The sequence below is a fragment of the Triturus cristatus genome, chromosome 12 (assembly GCF_964204655.1).
Source record: "Triturus cristatus chromosome 12, aTriCri1.1, whole genome shotgun sequence".
Classification (NCBI taxonomy): domain Eukaryota; kingdom Metazoa; phylum Chordata; class Amphibia; order Caudata; family Salamandridae; genus Triturus; species Triturus cristatus.
In genome coordinates, this window is record NC_140595.1 from 115,449,144 (window position 1) to 115,468,965 (window position 19,822).

The 19,822-nt window shown below is 46.3% G+C and overlaps 1 protein-coding gene and 1 pseudogene across 6 annotated transcripts in view; both read right to left on the minus strand.

Moving 5' to 3' along the window:
* CHTOP (chromatin target of PRMT1) overlaps positions 1 to 19,822 on the minus strand; it is a 156,214-nt gene that overhangs the window by 13,756 nt on the left and 122,636 nt on the right. For 3 of the 6 annotated variants that reach the window (XM_085638782.1, XM_085638783.1, XM_085638785.1), the window contains one exon: positions 10,706 to 10,843. In XM_085638782.1, coding sequence (XP_085494908.1) covers positions 10,706 to 10,843 — 138 coding nt within the window. Of the gene's footprint in view, positions 1 to 10,705; positions 10,868 to 19,822 lie in introns of all 6 variants that reach the window. The other 3 variants (XM_085638781.1, XM_085638780.1, XM_085638784.1) reach the window with 1 other exon arrangement.
* LOC146772804 (uncharacterized) lies at positions 5,652 to 7,111 on the minus strand (annotated as a pseudogene).

Genomic DNA, 19,822 nt, shown 5'->3' on the forward strand with positions numbered 1-19,822 from the left:
TTAAAGAACAAAAACAAAAGCCAATGCTGCATATAACTCACCTATACTTCAAAAAGTGAACTGAGTGAAACAGTGACACTAGCAACCACTTTTTCCGTTGGATTTAATCCTGGAATTACTTTTCATTTTACATTTAAATGCATTTTCAGTTAACAAAACATATTCCAAAAACATGAACACAATTACCACGACAATATATACATTTATACTAAACTTTATGCAATTTGACACCACTATATTCAATCTAACACTCACCCATATGAACAACACTCCTACTACTCGTACATCCTCACTGAACAAAATACACAATGAACCAATGATGCTCAATGAATATATACACACAGGCCATCAATGAACAAAAATGAACATAGTTGTGAATCTCTATACTGTATTCTTTAAACAAGATACACTCGTGGAATCTCCGAAACGGGGTCAGACCAAACAGGAACTAAGCCGGCCGTCGAGACAAACTCTCAGCATGTAAAGGGTCTCAAGGAGCAACAGTGCTCGCGTTTCCTTGCTTCAATGGTCCGCCTCCATGTTGGTGCCCGATAGGAATGAGTATGCTTATGCCCATGAATTATAGCCAACACATTAACGGCACCTGACTATGAGAATCAACTGGCCCCACCCAGTAAAGATCCCAAAAGACTGCAGACATTAATAAGCATGAATAGCCAAAGCATTTATAGAGTTACAATAGCATAATAAATTAATAAGCAACAAATGGGTCAATTAAGAAGCAGCTCTCATCTGGCTAGTGAGAAAAATCAATACCGTAAGAAAGTAATAAGGGTCAAAACCAACATGGTAAAATGTTTCAAAGGTCCTATGCACTCATGCTTCAGTATCAACGAAAACATGTTGAAGTGATCAAATTCATTAAGCAGCACAGCACTGACCCAGCTTTAGTGGCCATTTATGGTCTGTTGGATCCATAAAAATCAATTCTGTCTGTCATAAATCAGCATCAACTGTTCTGTGAATGCTTGGTTTAGCCAGACAGCTGAAAAAGATGTTTCTACCTCCCATATATTATAAACATATACGGTCTTTACAACTGGGAACCTAGAATCTACCCTTGCACCTCCAGTTGAATGAATGGCAACCATTTCTCTCGACACACCTTTTTTCTATCAATCACATAGCAAAACTATTTGTGCCGAGCACAGATCATCAGGCAGATAAATTAAATGTATCAACACATCCCAATGTAACTCACCAGAAGAAAATAAGCTACTTACAGTTACAGGTAGCTCTCCACTATTGGAATCTTTCATAGATTTACATTCTTGGATCAATGTCTGTCGTTGAGATGCGAGTCTCCGATACCACACAATAGTAAATGCAAAGTTAAAACCAGAGCATGAAGGACCTAGGCATTTTAATTTTGCAACCATTCAGTCTATTTATACACGAGACCAAACTTGGACTTCTCTCAATCAGGCTGCTTTGCCCCCTAGAACACTCCAGAGGCAAACTCCAGTCCCTCAATGTTTTGTTTCTCCTTTTTGGAAGAAAACATGTATTTGTGAGGGGATTTTGAAGGATTGTGGCCCTTGTAAGACCATGAGAGGTCTTTTTTTAGGCTGCTCAATGGACTATCAGGAATGGGGTGATCTCTCCCTCTTATGAAATCTTCTAGAGGACGAAGAGGAGTCCTCACTATCAGTCAGACACTGGCTCTTTTCTGGTCTTGAGCTTCTGAAGCCAGATCAGCATCCTTCCTTCTCCTTCAAAGTTTTGATTGAAAAGGTACGCCATAACTTATAGTCCTTAGCAGAATAATCTGGGTATAGGCAATAAATGCAGCCTTGGTGAGGGTCTTCAGAGCGAAGTCTCTTTACTGCAGGTATTGCAGGCTCAGAAGAGACTTTTCCTTGTCTGACATGATGTTTAAAATGAAGACAGTCAGATTTAGGAGGAAAGCTCCGTGGGCAAAAAGGAACGCGTTACTTACCTGTAACTGTGGTTATCCAGTATTGGTATCTTTCATAGATTCACATGCCTGAATCATTTCCCGTTGTCGGGATGGGAGTCACCGGTAAATAACAAAGCAATGTCTAGAAGACATATAGAGTAACAGGCCCCAAAGGGCCCTAGCTTAGAAAGCTATCCACGTCCTTATGTAAAAAGGACCAAAGTTTGGCCAGTAGCCAATCAGCTAGCACCACCCTCTAGAACCCTCCTGGAAGGAGCTCTAGTCCCTCAGATTTTCGTAAGCACAGTGCCAAGTAGTTGTATCACTGAGAGATCCAAGAGAGCCCTTCCAGGGGAGGTGGGTGGGTTGCATGTGAATCTATGAAAGATACCAATACTGGATAACCGCAGTTACAGGTAAGTAACGCGTTCCTTATCCAGTATTAGGGTATCTTTCATAGATTCACATGCCTGAATCAGAATAGTAAGCAATACAAAGCACATTTCGGCAGGCACAGTAAATATACAGTCACTAGATAATAACATATCCATGTGAAAGATAAAGTATCAAAGAATCATAAACCAGGTAATGCCAACATAACAGTGTGAAATGTGCGTAAAGAGACCAGGATGGTGGGATGAAAAAGGAAAGGGCTCACCTCTATTGAAATAGATGACGGAGTACAGCTTGTCCCACTGCAGCATCCTTCATGATCTCCGTGTCCAGGCAGTAATGCCTGGTGAATGTATGCGGCGTCTTCCATGTGGCCGCTCTACAAATATCCACCATGGATACTCCTGCAAACAGTGCCATGGAAGTAGACTTCGCCCTTGTAGAATGGGCACGCACTGATGATTGCAGTGGACGTCCTGCCTGTTGGTGACAGAAGGTTATGGCTGAAGAGATCCATCGGGAAATGCTCTGTTTGGTGAGCGGTAGTCCTTTTCTAAGCCTACTGTATGCCACAAAAAGTTGATTAGACTTCCGAAATGTTTTAGTCCTTTCAATGTAAAACTTGAGGCAGCGCTTAATATCTAATGAATGAAGAGCCTTTTCTGTCCCTGTGTGTGGATTCGGGAAGAATGAACGTAGTATGATAGGTTCATTGAGGTGGAACTGGGTCGGAACCTTAGGGATAAACTTTGGATTCGTCCGAAGAATGACCCTGTCGCTTTTGAACTGAATGAAAGGGTCCTGGATTGAGAACGCCTGTAGTTCTCCTACCCGTCTTGCCGAGGTAAGGGCCAGCAGGAGTGCAAGCTTCCAGGAGACATACTTAATATCTGCTCTGTGGATTGGCTCAAACGGGTGTTTCATCAGCTGAGCCAAAACCGTGTTAAGATGCCAAGCCGGTGGTACAGGCTTCACTGGAGGAAAAGTTCGAAACAGCCCTTTAAGAAATTGTTTGATAAGTCTGTGAGACCACAAAGATGGACCTGTAGAGGACCTCCGAAAGCGAGATATCGCCGCTAGGTGTACTTTGATGGAGGCATGAGCTAGACCGGATTTTGCGAGATGCAGGAGATACGGTAAAATCTGCTCCGGGGTTGAAGAAAGAGGGTGCAACCCGTTTGTCTTGCACCATATGCAGAATCGTTTCCACTTCAGTGAATATGTCTTGTTGGTGCTATGCGCTCGAGCTAGGATTTGTCTGCAATCCGGAGGAATGTCTAAGCCCTGGAATTCTCTGTACTCAGGAGCCATGCCGATAACTTGAGAGACGCTGGATCCGGATGCTGAACCTGTTGATTGTGCAGCGTTCGCAGAGATGGAAACGGGTGCAGTTTGACTGGAGGTTCCAGGGAGAGGATGTGAAGCTCCGTGAACCAGTGCTGACGTGACCAAGCTGGGGCTATCAATATCAGAGTGCAGGGCTCCGCTTTCATCTTCCGTAACACCCTGGGAATTAGGGAAAACGGCGGAAAGGCGTACGCAAAGACGTTGCACCATGCTATCGAAAAGGCATTCCCCAGAGACCCTTGTTGGGGATGCCAGCTTGCAAAGTGTTGGCATTTGGCGTTGATCTGGGTGGCGAATAGGTCCAGAGAAGGGGTGCCCCATTGATCGAAGATGCTGTTGAGGACTTGTTGGTCCAGTTCCCACTCGTGGCAAGTTGACTGCCGTCTGCTGAGGGAATCTGCCAACACGTTGTGGACGCCTGGCACATAATCCGCTCGCAGAGAGATGATGTGAGTGAGTAGCCAACTCCAAATTTTTTGTGATTCTCGAGAGAGTGTCAGCGAGCGTGTTCCTCCCTGCTTGTTCAAATAGTGCATGGTCGTTGTGTTGTCTGTTCTGACAAGCACCATGGAGTTCTTGATTCTTGGGAGGAAAGCCACCAGAGCCAGGTAGACGGCGCGCAGCTCCAGGAGGTTGATATGGAGTGCCCTCTCTGTAGGGGACCATTTCCCGCTTATCTGAAGCTCCTGAAGTAAGGCTCCCCAGCCCTCCAGGGAAGCATCCGTGGCGATTATGTGGGGTGCTGCAGAAAGCAAGAAAGGCAAGCCTTTTGAAAGGTTCTGGGGAGACACCCACCATCGTAAGGCCTTCCTGATCACAAGTGTGACTTGGATGACGTCGTCGAAGGATCCTGTACACTGTACCCATTGATCCGACAGTTCTTCTTGAAGGGGTCGCATATGGAGACGACAATGCGGGACCAAGAGAATGCAAGAAGACATCATCCCGAGAAGGGATTTGAAGAGACGCACTGACAGCGTCCTTTTGGACATTATCCTGAGCGCTAAAGCCTGCAGCTTGTCCTTCCGTTCCTTCGATGGAAAAGCTTTCCGCAGTACAGTGTCCAGAGTAGCGCCCAGAAAGTTCATGCGCTGAGACGGCTGAAGGACGGACTTCTCTCGATTGGGCGTTAGGCTTAGTGAATCGAAGAGCGTTAGACAGGCGTTTGAAGACCTGGACGCGCCCTGAAGAGATGGAGACTTGACTAGCCAGTCGTCTAGATAGGGAAAGACCTGATGATGGTGATGGCGTAGGTAGGCCGCCACTGGAGCTAGACATTTGGTAAAAATGCGGGGTGCCGATTTGAGGCCAAACGGCAGAACCCGGAACTGGTAATGTCTGCCGGCCACCACGAAACGTAGGAATTTCTTGTGGTTGCGATGTATTGGAATATGGAAATAGGCGTCTTGCAGGTCTAACGACACCATATAGTCGTTCGCATTGAGCAGATGTAATACCTCCTGAATGGTGACCATACGAAACGACTGTTTTAGATAGTTGTTCAGATTCCGTAAGTCCAATATCGGCCTCCATTTCTTCTCCTTTTTCCTGATAAGGAAGAAGCGGGAGTAGAACCCTTTTCCCCGTTGATTTGTGGGAACTCGCTCTATAGCTCCTTTTTGGAGCATAGTCTTCACCTCCAAGAGTAACAGACGTAGGTTTTTGTGAAGTGTTGGGCGGGGAGGGGTGGGAGGAGGGATTTGTATAAACTCCAGGGAATGGCCGAATTGTACTAATTGTAGGACCCAACGGTCCGTAGTTATTCTTCGCCAATTTTGGAGAAAGTGGGAAATTTTGCCGCCAATCTTGGAGGGTGGCGAGAAGGTGGAGGCCGGCCGTAGTTGTAAGTCATTGGCGTCTGGAGGTTCCCTTTTGCCGTCCACCTTTACCACGAAAGGAAGACTTCGTGTATGTGGATTGTTGCCGCTGTTGATATTGCGGCCGGTGTTGCTGGGAGGAGGAGAATGAAGAACGTTGGTGGAATTCTCCCCTACCAGAGGATTGACCTCTTCCCCCATGGGCCCCGAAAGGAAGGGTTCCGGAATTGCAAAGCACCCAACGCTCTGGCAGTATCCGTGTCTTTTTTAATCCCCTGTAACGCCTCATCAATGTGGGTGCCAAAAAGAAGTTGGCCATCGTAAGGCATGTCCAACACCTTAGTCTGGACCTCCGGTCTGAAGGAGGTTGCCTTGAGCCAAGCCTGGCGTCGGAGAACTGCTGTGCCCGCTAATTGCCGGAAGCCAGTAGAAGCAATATCCATTGCACAGTCAATTATTTCCGAGGCCGATCTTTCTCCCTCAAGTAAGATCTTTTTTGCATCTTCTTTGGACTCCTCTGTCAGGTCTGCCATGTATGGTGCAATGTCTGCCCACATTTGGCGATTATAACGCCCCAAAAGAGCCAGGGCGTTAGAGGCCCTCACCGTCAAAGCCGACATGGAGGAGAACCGTTTGCCAATGGTGTCTAAGCGCCTGCCCTCCTTATCAGGTGGAGCTGTCAATAGAGCAGCCGGGTTGCTTGACCTCCTCTGTGCGGCCTGCGTAATGACCGAATCCGGCTTCGGGTGGCCCGTGAGACAAACCGGAGCTGTGTCCGGCGCTTTATATTTCTTGTCCAGGCGTGGTAACACTGGGGGGGACAGAGGAAGGATGTTGCATAATTTTAACTCCCTGTTCCCAAATGTAGTCTATCATTGGTATTGCTCGTACGGACTTCTTAAAGGGTTCCTTAAAGTCATACAGGAAGCAGTCTTGCTGATGCGAGGGCATCGGAATTTGAAAGCGCTGGGCCGCTCTCTCTATAATGTTATGGAAGCCGCCAATATCTTCTGGAGGAGAGTCGGCCGTGGTGGGAGCAGGAGAAGTCGGACAGGGAAGGATATAATCATCCCATTCGTCCTGGGGGGAATGGATGTCCTGAAGTTCTCCTTCTTCAGGCTCGTCCTCTTCTTCCTCATCTGTTGTGGGAGGAAGTGGCGCTGCAATAGGCTCTGATTGCAGCACCAATGGTGGCGGTCTTGGCCTTGGTGTTGGTGGCGCAACTGGTGTTGGAGGCGCCGGCGTCTGAAACCTGTTTGTAGTCCGAGATCAGGAATTGGAGGTCCGTGACCAGTGATGCAGGCAGGCAAGCCATAGAAGGTGATGGCTGCACATATTGTGGAGGTGGAACCGGGTGGTAATCCTGGCCCAAGTCCTCGTAGTCAGATGTATCTTGGTATTTGACATGTAGCTGTGAAGGGCTTGTCGCAGCTGGGAACATACTGTCGTCCTCTGAATTTTCCTCCTCGAAAAGTTGAGCAGGTGGCAAAGTAGGGACCCGACTGGGTGATGTAAGGGCCGGTGTTAGTGCCCGTTTGGTGATTTTGAGGTGCACAAATGTATTTGGCGTCTCAGAGTCAGCAACTGTCGATGGGCCCGTTGACAGTAGAGGTGTAGGCGGTGTAATAGGCATATGAGACAGCGTCGACTAGGACAGCGATGGTGGCGTCGTCGTCAGTGAGGAAGACGAGAGTTGTTTCTTCGACGACGATGGCGTCGACGATACTGGTCTCGTCGACGGTGTTCTCGTCGTCGTCGACGGTGGCTTCGTCGACGTGGGTGTCGACGATGGCGCTGTCGTCGATGGTCCTGCTGTCGACGGTGTCGTCGGCGGCTTAGCGGACGCCGACGACTTTTTGATTTTTAGCGTCGAGATCATTTTACCAGCCATCGACGATGGTGTTGTCGTCGTCGACGTGGTCATTGAGTGGGATATGACCGTAGATATCGTCGCCGTCGACGAAGTTACGACTGCCGTCGATGGATGTCTTTTCATCGATGAAGCCACCGTCGACGGCGACGGGGCAGAAACTGGCTTTTTGAAAGTAACCTGGACATCTGGAGGAGAGGTGATTCCTGGCATAGACGAGTCCAGAACCTCGGAAGACCGTTTGTGTGGCTTCTTAGGAGGTGGATGCGACGAAGGGCCCGGAGAGGACGCCCTTGGTCGCTTGCGTGAGGAGTGAGAAGATATAATAGAACTCTCACTCTCCTCAGAGGACACCACAGAGTCCTTGTCCTTCAGCCTTTGTAGCCAGATTAAAAGGCGCCCTTCTCTGTCCTTCAGGGTCTTGGATGAAAAGGTACGACATACCTTACAATCCTTGGCACTGTGGCTGGGGTACAGACAGTAAAGGCAGTCCTTATGCTGATCATCCACGTGGAGCCTTTTCTTCCCACAGGAAGCACAGGATCTGAAGAGTCCTTTCTTAGGAGTATCAGCCATGACAAATCCGAAAGTTTGAGTAGAAAAACACTGGTAAACCAGAAGCAATGAGCAGAGCTCAGTGGAGACTCCCTTAGCACGACGTGCGGTAGAAAATCTGAGGGACTAGAGCTCCTTCAAGGAGGGTTCTAGAGGGTGGTGCTAGCTGATTGGCTACTGGCCAAACTTTGGTCCTTTTTACATAAGGACGTGGATAGCTTTCTAAGCTAGGGCCCTTTGGGGCCTGTTACTCTATACGTCTTGGAGACATTGCTTTGTTATTTACCGGTGACTCCCATCCCCGACGACGGGGAATGATTCAGGCATGTGAATCTATGAAAGATACCCTAATACTGGATAAAGTAAATACTTTCACAGCACCAAGATATTAAAAATATTCCTTGAAAGTATCCAAGTAGGAAATAACTGGACTAGAGGGAGTGTTCTAGAGCACAAAGCAGCCTGATTCGCTGATGTGCAAGTTTGGTCTCTATTTTTAAATAGACTAGGATAGGTTGAAGAATTTAAGGGCCTAGGACCTTCATGCTCTATCTTTAACATTGCATTGCTATTGTATGGTACCGGGGACTCCCATCTCGATGATGGGAATGATTGAAGGAAGTGAATCTATGAAAGTTGCAATACTGGAGTAAAAAAAAAAGCTAATCGCAGTATTGGCACACGTTTTGCCTCGAAGCGGCAGACACACAGACAGTGAGAGAATCTGACTTTGAATGACTCACTTAGGGAACCAAGATAAGCCTCTCTCTCTACTCTCCTTTTCCTTCTTGGTTAACCTTGAAATGCATAATGTTACCTGCCATATTCACAACTCTGATCAAAAAATTGATCTCTTCATCCATAGTGATTAAATATCCGCACCAACCCTTTCCAAAAACTTATGTTCTTATTTTTCTGCCTGCGCTCTACAGAAAATACATGATCTCCTTTCTCCACACTAAGATTTGAAAGATCAAGGAGGGATGAGCAAGCCTCACAATCTTTGCGAGCCTTTATAGTTGCCGATTGCAATAGATCCTTCAACCTCTACCCTCACTCTAAAGAAACAATGCAGATTGATGCGTTCCAAACACCCAAATGGTGGCAGAGATTTAGACATCATTAAAGCAGAAATGTAACAGCAAAAGAATTCTGGCAAATAAAATGTTGTTGGATAACAAGGAGACTTGATTATACCCAAGGTTTGTTATCAATGCTATATTTGGAAAGTACATAGCCCTGAAAACAGCATCTTGTAGAATGCTGCATAAAAATGCATATTTGCATTCAATAAGTTTATGAAACACTTTCACCAGAATATTTATGTGTGGGTTTAGAATAGCATGATGCCCTTCAGATTTAGTTCTGCAATTCCCCCTTTTAATCTCTAGAGTAGAGCAAGGTTCCATAGAAGAATTTTGAAGTGGGGGTATTTTACTCCCAATGCAAGAAGATGGATGAAAAAGGAATTCCTTTTATCTATTTCGAAGCAATAGCATTTTAACCATTCATGTATGCGATCCATGCTCTCTTTGTAAGCAGACATTCAAGCAACTGAAACAAATGCACTTTCCTTTTAAAACGCCTCTTCAGATCGGACAGCAACATTGGTAGCACACCTTAGTGGATTGTAACTATGGAAGTCACTGAGCTGGATACATGATAGTGTAGTAAGGTCTGGATGAAGTTAAGTATACGTCTGTTTACATTTGGGGGTATTAATATTGCTCAAAGTAAAACAAGCGATTGCACGGCTCACCTACTTGGCTGCATTAGTTATTCAAAACCTAATACAGTCACCTGGTGGCAGCTTGCCAGATTATTATCTGTCTTTTGTGAATATAAAGATACAAGACTATGATGCGAAGAACAAACAATAAACAAAGAAAAAAAAAAAAAAAGAGGAAAAAACATTAGAACAGCAATGCCTCATTATTGTTTGATTAGACATGTTGAATTATGCAGCAAAGTAACTATTCTACATGAACATCCATTGGTGTTCTTGTGCTCTCACTCTGCAGATTCTCTTCCGGTGGGCTCTTAATTCTTTGACGCCCCCCCCCCACCTCCACCTCCTATAGGTACATTTTTTTTATTCAAAGCCCTTTCCTCAAATGGTGCATAGGTGTCATCAGTGCACTGAGCGCAATAGTGAACAGGAATACTGATGGGCAAGAGAAGAGACAATAACATGCATGTTTTAATAAAGCAGCCCATCCTAACATGTATTCTTAAGATCCTTATTTTACATGACTTTGGAAATAGTCAGGGTGTTAAGTTAGTACACCATACCATTTCTTTCAAACTATCCCTCTAAACTAGGATTATATGTAAACATGGTTCTGTGGTTCCCATGTTTCAAAGTGCAAAGTGGGACTGGCTGTACCTCGCAGTCTAAAGGGTCTATGACATCCTAGGATAGTAAACATTAGTGGGATTATAACTACACACTTTAGAAGTCCTGAAGTAATGCAAGATCGCATATTGACAACCTGTAAAATTCACCTTCTTGATCTATGAACAGATTCTCAGAACTAACTTCCATAAACTACAACATCCAGGATTTTGGTGATAAGAACCATAGCAGTGTGCACAGTCAGCCCTCAGACAGCTAGCATCAGATGATACTGCTTCACATTAAAACTTTGTCGCACCCTATACTGCACAACTGGGTCTTCAGCAGGACAGACAGCATATTAAAGCCAATTTAAGCAGCCACAGAACATGCAAGCAGCCTTGAAGCTACATGTTGTGCACATAATGCAATTCACCTTCTAAAGGAGAGAAAGTCTTAATACCAACCTCTTCCTCCAATTCCTCCACGCCCAGCAGGACCTCCTCTACCAAGTGTACCTCGGCCAGGGCCTCCACGACCACGGACGCCACCTCTTCTCAGGCCCATCCTGGGGGCACCCCCACGACCCCGGATCATATTCTGTCCTGGGAAGGGGAATGAAGGCAAACCTATGCACATAAGTCAAACGTTAACAGGCTCATTTGGAAAATGAGATGCACCAGATCAACAAGTGGATTTAAGTGTTCAGGATTTGACTTCCAAAGCTGTTCAGATCTAAATAGAATCCCAACTAAATCCGTTTTCTAAACAACTCCAGTTACACAATCCTAACTGAAAAAGCCTGAGTTACAGTCACACGAAGCAGTGCTCTAAAGGACCTGTAAATACTACTTTTTGACAAGACATTTAATTGCATATCCTGCCAAATCTCCTTCAAACTCACATCTACCTTCAACTTCAAGTATTTACATAGCTAATGCATTACCAGAAGTTCACTTGATCTAGCTTTCATGTAACCAGGCAACTTTCTCTTCGTAGCTCCATTTTTCAGACCCACTGCCACTGAGCACAAACACTAAAATTCCATGAAAAGTGGTTTTAATTACTCTTGGTGGCCAACCCGAAAACTGTGTCCCGCACTCTGCTAACATCTTCACAACACCACGATTTAACAAGGTCAATGGTTCAGATATTCATACAATAATGCAGATTCCCTGTTAAAATTATTTTAGATCGCATTTTTAAGAACTCTATACTTCGGTGTCCGATGGGCCAGACTAGTCTGGTGTTAGTTTTAACAATCATGCATTCTAGGAGAAGCATATCAGTACTGGAGGCCTAAGAAACACTATAGTACCATTTTCCATGAAAAAAAATACACATTTCTTGTATGGTGCACATGTAAATGTTGCTCTCAAACTGCCATCAAAGGGAACCACAGAAGGTAGAAATACTAGTTTGCCGATGAAACACTCCAAAATATATAGACACGGTTACTGTCCTACCCTTACATTTAGACTGAAGGAAGTCAATTTCAACAGTTCCAATGCAATAAAAGAGACGGGTACAGAACGGTGAATGGAGGCCATGATATCCATACTCTGCACAGAACTCAAATCCTGCAACATGTCCTAAATCTTATTCTGGACTTGGAATGTATTACCCACCGTTAACTTGCACCTGTTCAACAGGTTTGCATTAAAAAAGTACCAAGACAAAGTGGTGTTAGTGGGCAAACCTACATGTTGAGGCTCTCAGTAGGTGTTGAGGTCAACCAAAAGAGAAACAATATGGAGGAAGACATCATAAGCTGTACAAATTAAACTAAAAACAGTTTGGCTGGCTAAAACCACAGAACAGCACAAATAATTTTTACTGTCAAATCAATGTTATTCACGGTATTAAATCCAGTACTCTTACTCAGATAGTCCCTTTATTTATTTTATGTCTAAAGAGTGGAGAGAACCTTAAAGAGAAGCCACCCAAAGGGATACCCAGAAGAGATAAATGCCCCGGAATTGATCCCACTAGAAGAAGATTATATCAATCATCGCTTAAAGTGAAAAATAAAAGCCTAGTAAGCAAGGGTTCATTTTGGATGAGGAAGTTTTTTCTCACTTATCTGAAAAGTCTATAAAAGGGACAACAAGAAAATTACATTTGTCGAGATTGGCAAAAACCAACACTGGCTGGTGGAAACAATTTTTAGCTACAGCTTTTAGGGCACAAGTGCAGCGGATTTTCCTGACAGTTGGAAAGAGACAATAAGAGCTATTCTGATACTGCAGCCCCAAACAACTATCGGCTAATTAGCCCAGGGTAAAAATGTACTCTAAAGCTATACTGAAATACCTGAAAGTTTGAATTGAGGCGTAGGATCCAATACCAATTGAACAAGGAGAGTTTAAAAGGCACTACGATCGACCACTGTTTCGGTCTTTGGGCGATGGCTCCAAAACCCATAGTAAACAGAGGGGGCTTATTTTGCGAATTTTCTTGCACGCTTTGATTTAACGGACAAGGCCACTCTTTGGGGAAAAACAAAATTGTATGAAAATTCCAAGTACCTTTCTGGCGATCTTGCAAGAGCTAAACCAAGGAAACTGGGCAAGAGTAGCGTTCGATAAAAAGGACTCACTTTCCCAGAAAATACCGATCAACAATGGGTTACGGTAGGGTTGTGTGCTGTCCCCCACCCTCTTTGTATTGGACCTTGCAGACTTTTCAGCAACTTTACAGTCTACTCGCTCATTCTCCCCTAGCATGGGAGGGAGGCATATATCAGGTCAACTCTAAGATTAATATTTTAGTTATAGATTTAATTCAGGTAGGCTTGCAAAGAAAATTAAATGCTTTCAATAAATATTGTATTGTTGCCTTAAGACCACTGCTTGCGCCAACTGACGAAAACCTGTGGAGGCAATGTCGAGAGGACATCGCCTTCATGTCTATGCAGATGAAATCAAGCAGACTGCTGACATCTTACCATATCTGGCCGTCATAACGCCCCAGGATCGGTAGTGAGTTAGCTGCTCGGACACAGATAGCATATATGAGCGACAATCTCTTCCCTATATTGCCCAAGCGCCTACCCTCCTTGTCTGGCGGCACAGAGTTAAGTGCAGAGGAATTTTTTGAGTGCCATTGCGCCGCTTGAGAGATGACAGACAGGCATGGGATGGGATGACTGATGAGGCAAGCTGGGGAATCATCTGTGGCCTTATATTTCTAGGCAAGGTGGTAGTGGTGCTATCATAGCCAATTTTTCATCTTGTTTATCCTTTCATCCCAGATATCTATAATGGGAATGGATCTTTCAAAATGTCAGGCTTGCTCTTTAAAAATGTGTGGAGATAACAGTCGGACTTCTTGACAGAAGTTGGCAAATTAAATCGTACTGCAGCTCAGTCCATCAGATTATGAAAACCCCAGATGTCCTCTGGGGGAAAATTTGCAGGATGAGGTGGCGGAGGGGATGGAGTAGGGACCATGTAATCTTCCCTTTGGTCTCGTAGTTGTTGAGGGTCAGGGATCTCTCCTCTCTCATCATCGGAGGACACATGTTCCACATCTGGCGTGATATTAGAAGCAGGTGTTATCCTGGGCGTTACTGGTAAAGGGATGTTTCTTGGTATAGTAGAAGAAACAGGCTGGGGTGAAACTGTTTGCTGGTCATGTGGAGGATCCGGAAATCTCCTCTTGTAATCCTGCGCGGGCATGTGCATTTCGTCATGTCTAGGCTGCGGACGCAGGTGATATTCGTAAGGTTCATAATGCCGCCTAGGAGGGGCATAATAGGACTGGTAGTATCGCTCATCATCCGAGTCTTCCTCCTGGTATTTCACCTGGAGCTCTGAAGGACTGTGTGCATTCCCAGAAGGCTGGTCATCATCCGAATCTTCAACATCCAGCAAATGGATAGGAAGCAAAGGTGAGACCTTACTTGGAGAGGTCACTTCAGGTTTTAATGCAATCTTGGCTATTTTGGTAATTTTATCATAAATTATCGTCACCGGTACTGTTGAGGACGTAAAAGTGAACTGGGGCGTAGGCGGTAAGAATTTCCTTGAAGGTACCATTGTCAACAGTGATTTAGTCAATGATGCGGGCACCGCCGGTATCACGGTCGACGGAAGGAAATTTCGTCGTTGTCTGTGATTTAGAGGAGGAGATCATTTTGGTGGACGAGATGGGAGCATTAATTGTTGCCGTAGTCCAAGCTCTTGACGACTATGGTTTTGTTGATGAGACTGTGGTTACAGTCGTCATTGTTGATACTGGCATCAATGGTGTCATCGTCGATGGCGTGCTGAGAGGATTTTTTATTTTTTGGGAATGTGTTTATTGGCATTTTCTTAATTGTAATACAAAAACAGTATACATCTTTGGAGCACATGATTTATTTCAGTGTTACATCAACAGCATATTTCACTAGCAGTGGTATACGGGCAAACAGTAGTTCGGTATTCCTAGAGGGCACCATGAGCCCCTTCCCCTCCCCCCACCCCACCCTGAGAGACCATTGTGAGTCAGTGAGCTTGAGTCCGTAGTGTGTGAGCCACGGATTCCATATTTTCCAGAACTTTTTGGGACAGCCCTGTGCTGTATATGTTGTTTTCTCTCCTAACATACATATCCATACTCTTTCTCCATTCGGCCAGTGAGGGGCTCGGTATAGCCCCCCCATTCCATAACCAGGTCACGTTTGGCCACAACTAATCCAAGCTGAAGCAGTGTTAACTTCAGTCTGGGGAGGTCACTCTCTGTGTATTGCCAACAGAACAAACAGGGGACTCAAGGGCATCGTCTCCTCCAAGATAGCTTCTAGCTCTTCCAGTAGGGTTGCCCAGTACATTTGAATCTGAGAAAACTCCCAAACCGTATAGAAGAATGTACCCTCAAACATGTTGCATCGCAGACAGTTGGGCGCTTCCGCCCTCCCTATGCGGTGCAGCCGAGCTCTATCATAATAGGCTCTGTGTAGGTACTTGAATTGGATCAATCTAAGGCGTGACTTAATGGCCACCTCCTGGGGGATGTATCAGCGCCATTTCCCAATCCAAATCCTCTCCTTCTCCCAAGTCGGCCTCCCATTTTGCCCTCAACTTCTGCATGGAATCTGGCTTGTTGTTAATTATGGTTCTATATGTCCAGGAGACTGCCTTTTCCCCGATCTCACCCATCAGGAGCCGTCCCTCTAAAGGGGCGTATTCGGGGAAAACGCCGGTGTTGTGCCCGCCACGCATGCGCCAGCAGTAAGTATTTATAGTGTTGCGTCTGACTCATGTCATACTCAGTCTGGAGATGAGAGAATGTTACCAGCTCCTTACGATATAGTAGGTCTGTAAGTTGTGAGATACCCAACAAGTCCTACTTCCTGAAACCTCTCAGCTTTGCAATTTCTTCAAGCCGTTTTCCCACCCAAAGCGGCTGGGAGGATTTTTAATCCTTGACGGTTCGGAGGAGGGAGAATGTTTTCGCTCAGATTCCTTTGTATGCGAAGCAGAAGGTTGGGAGGGGCTGCCCCTGTGGAGATGAGCTCAAGTTTATCCTTTCTTTGGAGGTGTTAATGGTGCGTCTTCAAGGTCTTTCTTCTCCCTTCAGAAGCACCATGGTCAGAGTATCTTGACCTTTTGTGGGTTCTGTCACAAGAATCGCTGTCCTCCTCAGGTAAGCTGGAATTTTGAGGTTGAGACTTCAGTAGCTACAGAAGTAGCCTTCTCTCTCCGGCTCTTAATGTCTTGGAAGAAAAAAGTACGACAAATCTTGCACTCCTTTACCTGATGTTGGGGGTAGAGGCAATAGAGAGTCTTTGTGTGGGCCATCCACATGCAGCCTCTTCTTCCCACAAGACTTACAGGATTGGCTCTGTATATGGTATACCACCAAGTGGTTATATCATGCACAGAGTCCAGAGATTCCCCCAGAAGGGTACAGGGCTAAATGGAAACCCAAAGTGTTCTATCTGTGGTAGTGTGGGCGAGTAGCCTGAGGCCCAACACCGAGGAGTGCAAGACATTTGTTATTCACACATGGACTAATAAATGATATGACTCAAAGGAGATCCATACCAATTTTAGAAAAATAAGCTTATTTCAAGATTTATTTTAAGCCCAAGATGTTGTCAAAAAGGTAAGTACGTTTTTCAACAAAATACTTTACGCTTTGAGAAGTGGATTTTCAGGCTTTGCAATGTTAACCTATGGGAGGAAAACAGGAATGCTGTTTATAGCAGGTTAAGTACTCGACTTACAGATTCAGTCTTCAGATACGTTGGTCAACACCAGGTAGGGTTCAAATTAGTTCCAAGAGAACACCACCAGCGGCACAGGTTGGCCGGGTGCAGCGGTCACATTCAAGGTCAGATGCCCAATGTTAACCAATAGAGAATGGGGGTACTCGAAGAAGAGCTGCTCACAGGTTAGTAAAGCAGTATCAGGGATAGATCTCCTGGAGTTAAGGTAAGTACAAATGGGGCCAGGAGGCAGCACCAAATGTACACCCTCAGCGGCCGGGTGCAGAGTGCCAACACAGCATCAGGCGCCCAATGTTAACCAATAGGGGAGATCAGTTTAAAACAAAGGCTGCAAGCTCAGGAAAGGAGGCCGTACGAAGAAAACCCACAGCTGCCCAGGTAGAGATGCTAGTGGATGTAGGGACACCTATGGTTGAGGTCCCCAGGGCCCAGGGGCTTCGGTTGCAAGGGTGTCCTTAGGCTTTGGAAAACTGTTACCGGGCAGGTCATGGTCAGAAGGGATAGTTCAAGTTAGGCTGCACGCATGAGGAGGAGTCTGGCAGGGGTCAGCCCACGGTAGACTCTGGCTTAGAAGCGCTATAGAACCTTTGCAGGGCTGGTGGGCCACTTGGACAAGGGCATCGGGTGCAGAGAAGGATCAAAAGGAGAGATTGCGGTTCGTCAAGGCAGAGCACTTTAGCTTTGGAGTTAGTTTCTTCTTGGACAGCTCGGTTGTCCACAGGAAATTTAGAAACATTTTTGAGGACAGGCAGTGCTCTCAGTAGTTTGGAGGGCGCCGGACCTGCAGGACGAGTAGTCTTTTTGTAGCAGAGGCGAAAGGCAGCCGGCAGGTCGACAGGGTAGCACAGAGTCAGTCACTGGTCCTTCTCTTGGGTTGGCGCGGCTCTTCGGTGTCCATGCTTCATAGGTCATTGACGATCTAATTTCAGGGACTGGTGGAGCCACCCAAACAGGAAAGTGACAGGTAGGGACCAATGGGTTCCTTACCTGGGGTACACCCACTATGCCACCCTCCAAAGGTATAAGGCTCTTTGGATAAAAAGGCTTGAATCGTGTTGATTCTTGTGACTGAGCAGATTTCAACCCATCTCAGGGCATATGTAAGAGAAGGTTCAAGGGTACTAAAGTAACCATAAGGTACTTTTTTATTTTAAAGGTATTTTTTATTTGGGTTTTCGGTCGAGTACAAAGACAGGAGTACAGAAGCAATATAATAAAACAAGACACTTCGGAACCTCATCACATTTACATATTAAAAGGAAACATAGCTATGGTATGGGGAGAGAGAGGCGAGGCAACAGTCCAAGAGTTCTAGGTGACTGTTATGAACCCCCCCCACCTCCCGCGACGAGCGCTGGCAGCGCGACACTGTCGCGCGCACACGGAGCCGCCCCGAACTACAATTCCCATGAGGCGTTGCGCGTCTCGCGAGACTACGCGCCCAGACGCTTAAAACAGGAAGTCACCGGCCTCCCGATGTCGGAAATTCCCGTGTGGATGCGTCTTCCCTATCCGATCCTTGTTACCAGGCAGTAGCCTAGAGTATGGTAAGGGTGCTTGCACCGACTGCTTTTTCAAACCTCCGTAGTCGAGCGGGTGCTCCTACGAAGGCTTTTGTGGTGAACTTGTGGAATTGTTCGGCCTGCATTTAATCGGCAGGCGGGGAGAGCGAGGCTCTCACCAGGGATATGATCGGCCTGCTTTGTCGACCTGCAGGGTGGGGCGCTTAGCCTGAAACAGACCTTGATTCAAGTGCACGGTTTTGTGCAACCAGAGAGCTCAAACCTAAGGAAGCTCCGTGGCACTTTGCCATATCTTGATTTCACGTACCACTGGGTACAGCTTACGTCAGTATTGCTTGGACACGAATGGAGAGTGTGGTGACTGCTTGATGGGGCATACAGTGATTAAAGCAGTATCTTATTGTCTGACTGGTGTACTCTACGGCTCGATCTTAACAGGGGTTATCACGAGTGGTAGAGGGCTACGCTCTACCCCTGTGAGGCACGGTGGAGTCGAGTGGAGGGTAGGTGCTGGTTCCTGCATTAGTATCACATTGTTCAGAGAAGGGTCCTGTTGTGGGGGTTGACCTTTGTTCATTTGTCATTTGCTACAGAAAAACCCTCCCACCACAAGCACAGTCTGTTCCCCGTTCAACCCACCTTCAACTTTACGTTACCATCGCCATGTTATGAATGGATGTTATTTTCCTTTACAGGTATAGGGGCTAGGGGGAGATAACAGGTCCAAGAAACAGTATTGCTCCTTGTATGTGTTTATGGTGATTCTTACTGGTGTATGCTCTGTTCTTTTTCATTACAGATCTCCCTCCCTGGCGTTCCCTTCCTTTCCTTCCCTCGCTTGATCCTTCCGCTGACCTGTGCCATTAAGGCATTCAGGCTTGGTTAGATCAAGAGGTGGACCCCTCGATCATCAACCCGCTCCTGAGGACCGGTCGGCACAACAGTGACCATTTAAGGGGGGTTGCAGTGCTGCCTGCTCCGAAGCGGATTGACCTGGAGTATTGATTTCTTACTATTAAGATCACAGAAAAGGAACCTCATTTCACTCCTGAAAGATTACTTCATGCTCCAGATTGGGTATTTAGGGAAGATGCACTGGTTGGGTAATGATTTGAGAAACCAAACAATTTAGTAGTCACAAAGACAGGTGATGAGCTCCCAGCCAGGGATCGCCTTTTTGGGCTCTAATCCCTCGAATTTACCCCCTCCTTGGACCCTTTTCGCTCACCTGGATCGTGTGTACTACTGTCTTCGTTTTCTCTAACTCCCGCGACAGAGTCTTGAGTTCCTCTGGATGTACCACGATTGAAGTCCTGATGGCGGAGACCCGATCAATATGGCCGATGCCCGGTGGAGCTACTCGTTTGGCTATAGAGGAGACAGGCTTGGGCAGTCACCTACCCAGCCAGACATGGGGCACAGTTGTAGTCTCTCCACTACCGTTTCCTTCCTCATCACCGATGGTTTTCTGTCTATTGAGCCAGATACTGCCTGGTGCCCCTGAGCTTGCTTTCACCTTCCGAGCCTCAGGAGGCGTGCCCTCCTGGTCCCCGCAGCTACCTCAATTTCCTACTCGGCTCACACTCGCCTGATCTCTGGAGTGGACACTCATTTCTCGCCCCTCCGATTCGTTCTCTTTATTCCCCTTTCACTCTGATTAACCACTGGGGGTTTGCCGATGGCGGATCCTGTTCATCGCATTGATGCTTGATGGGTCTGCCCTGGATGCTTCTGGTGTGATCAATGGGGAGCAGCCCTCTGGCCGCCGCCTGCCCTCCGGACCGGTGACGCAGCTCCCTGGCGGTTTCCCTTCGCCCCTCCTGGATTGCGGTGGGGATGCAGGA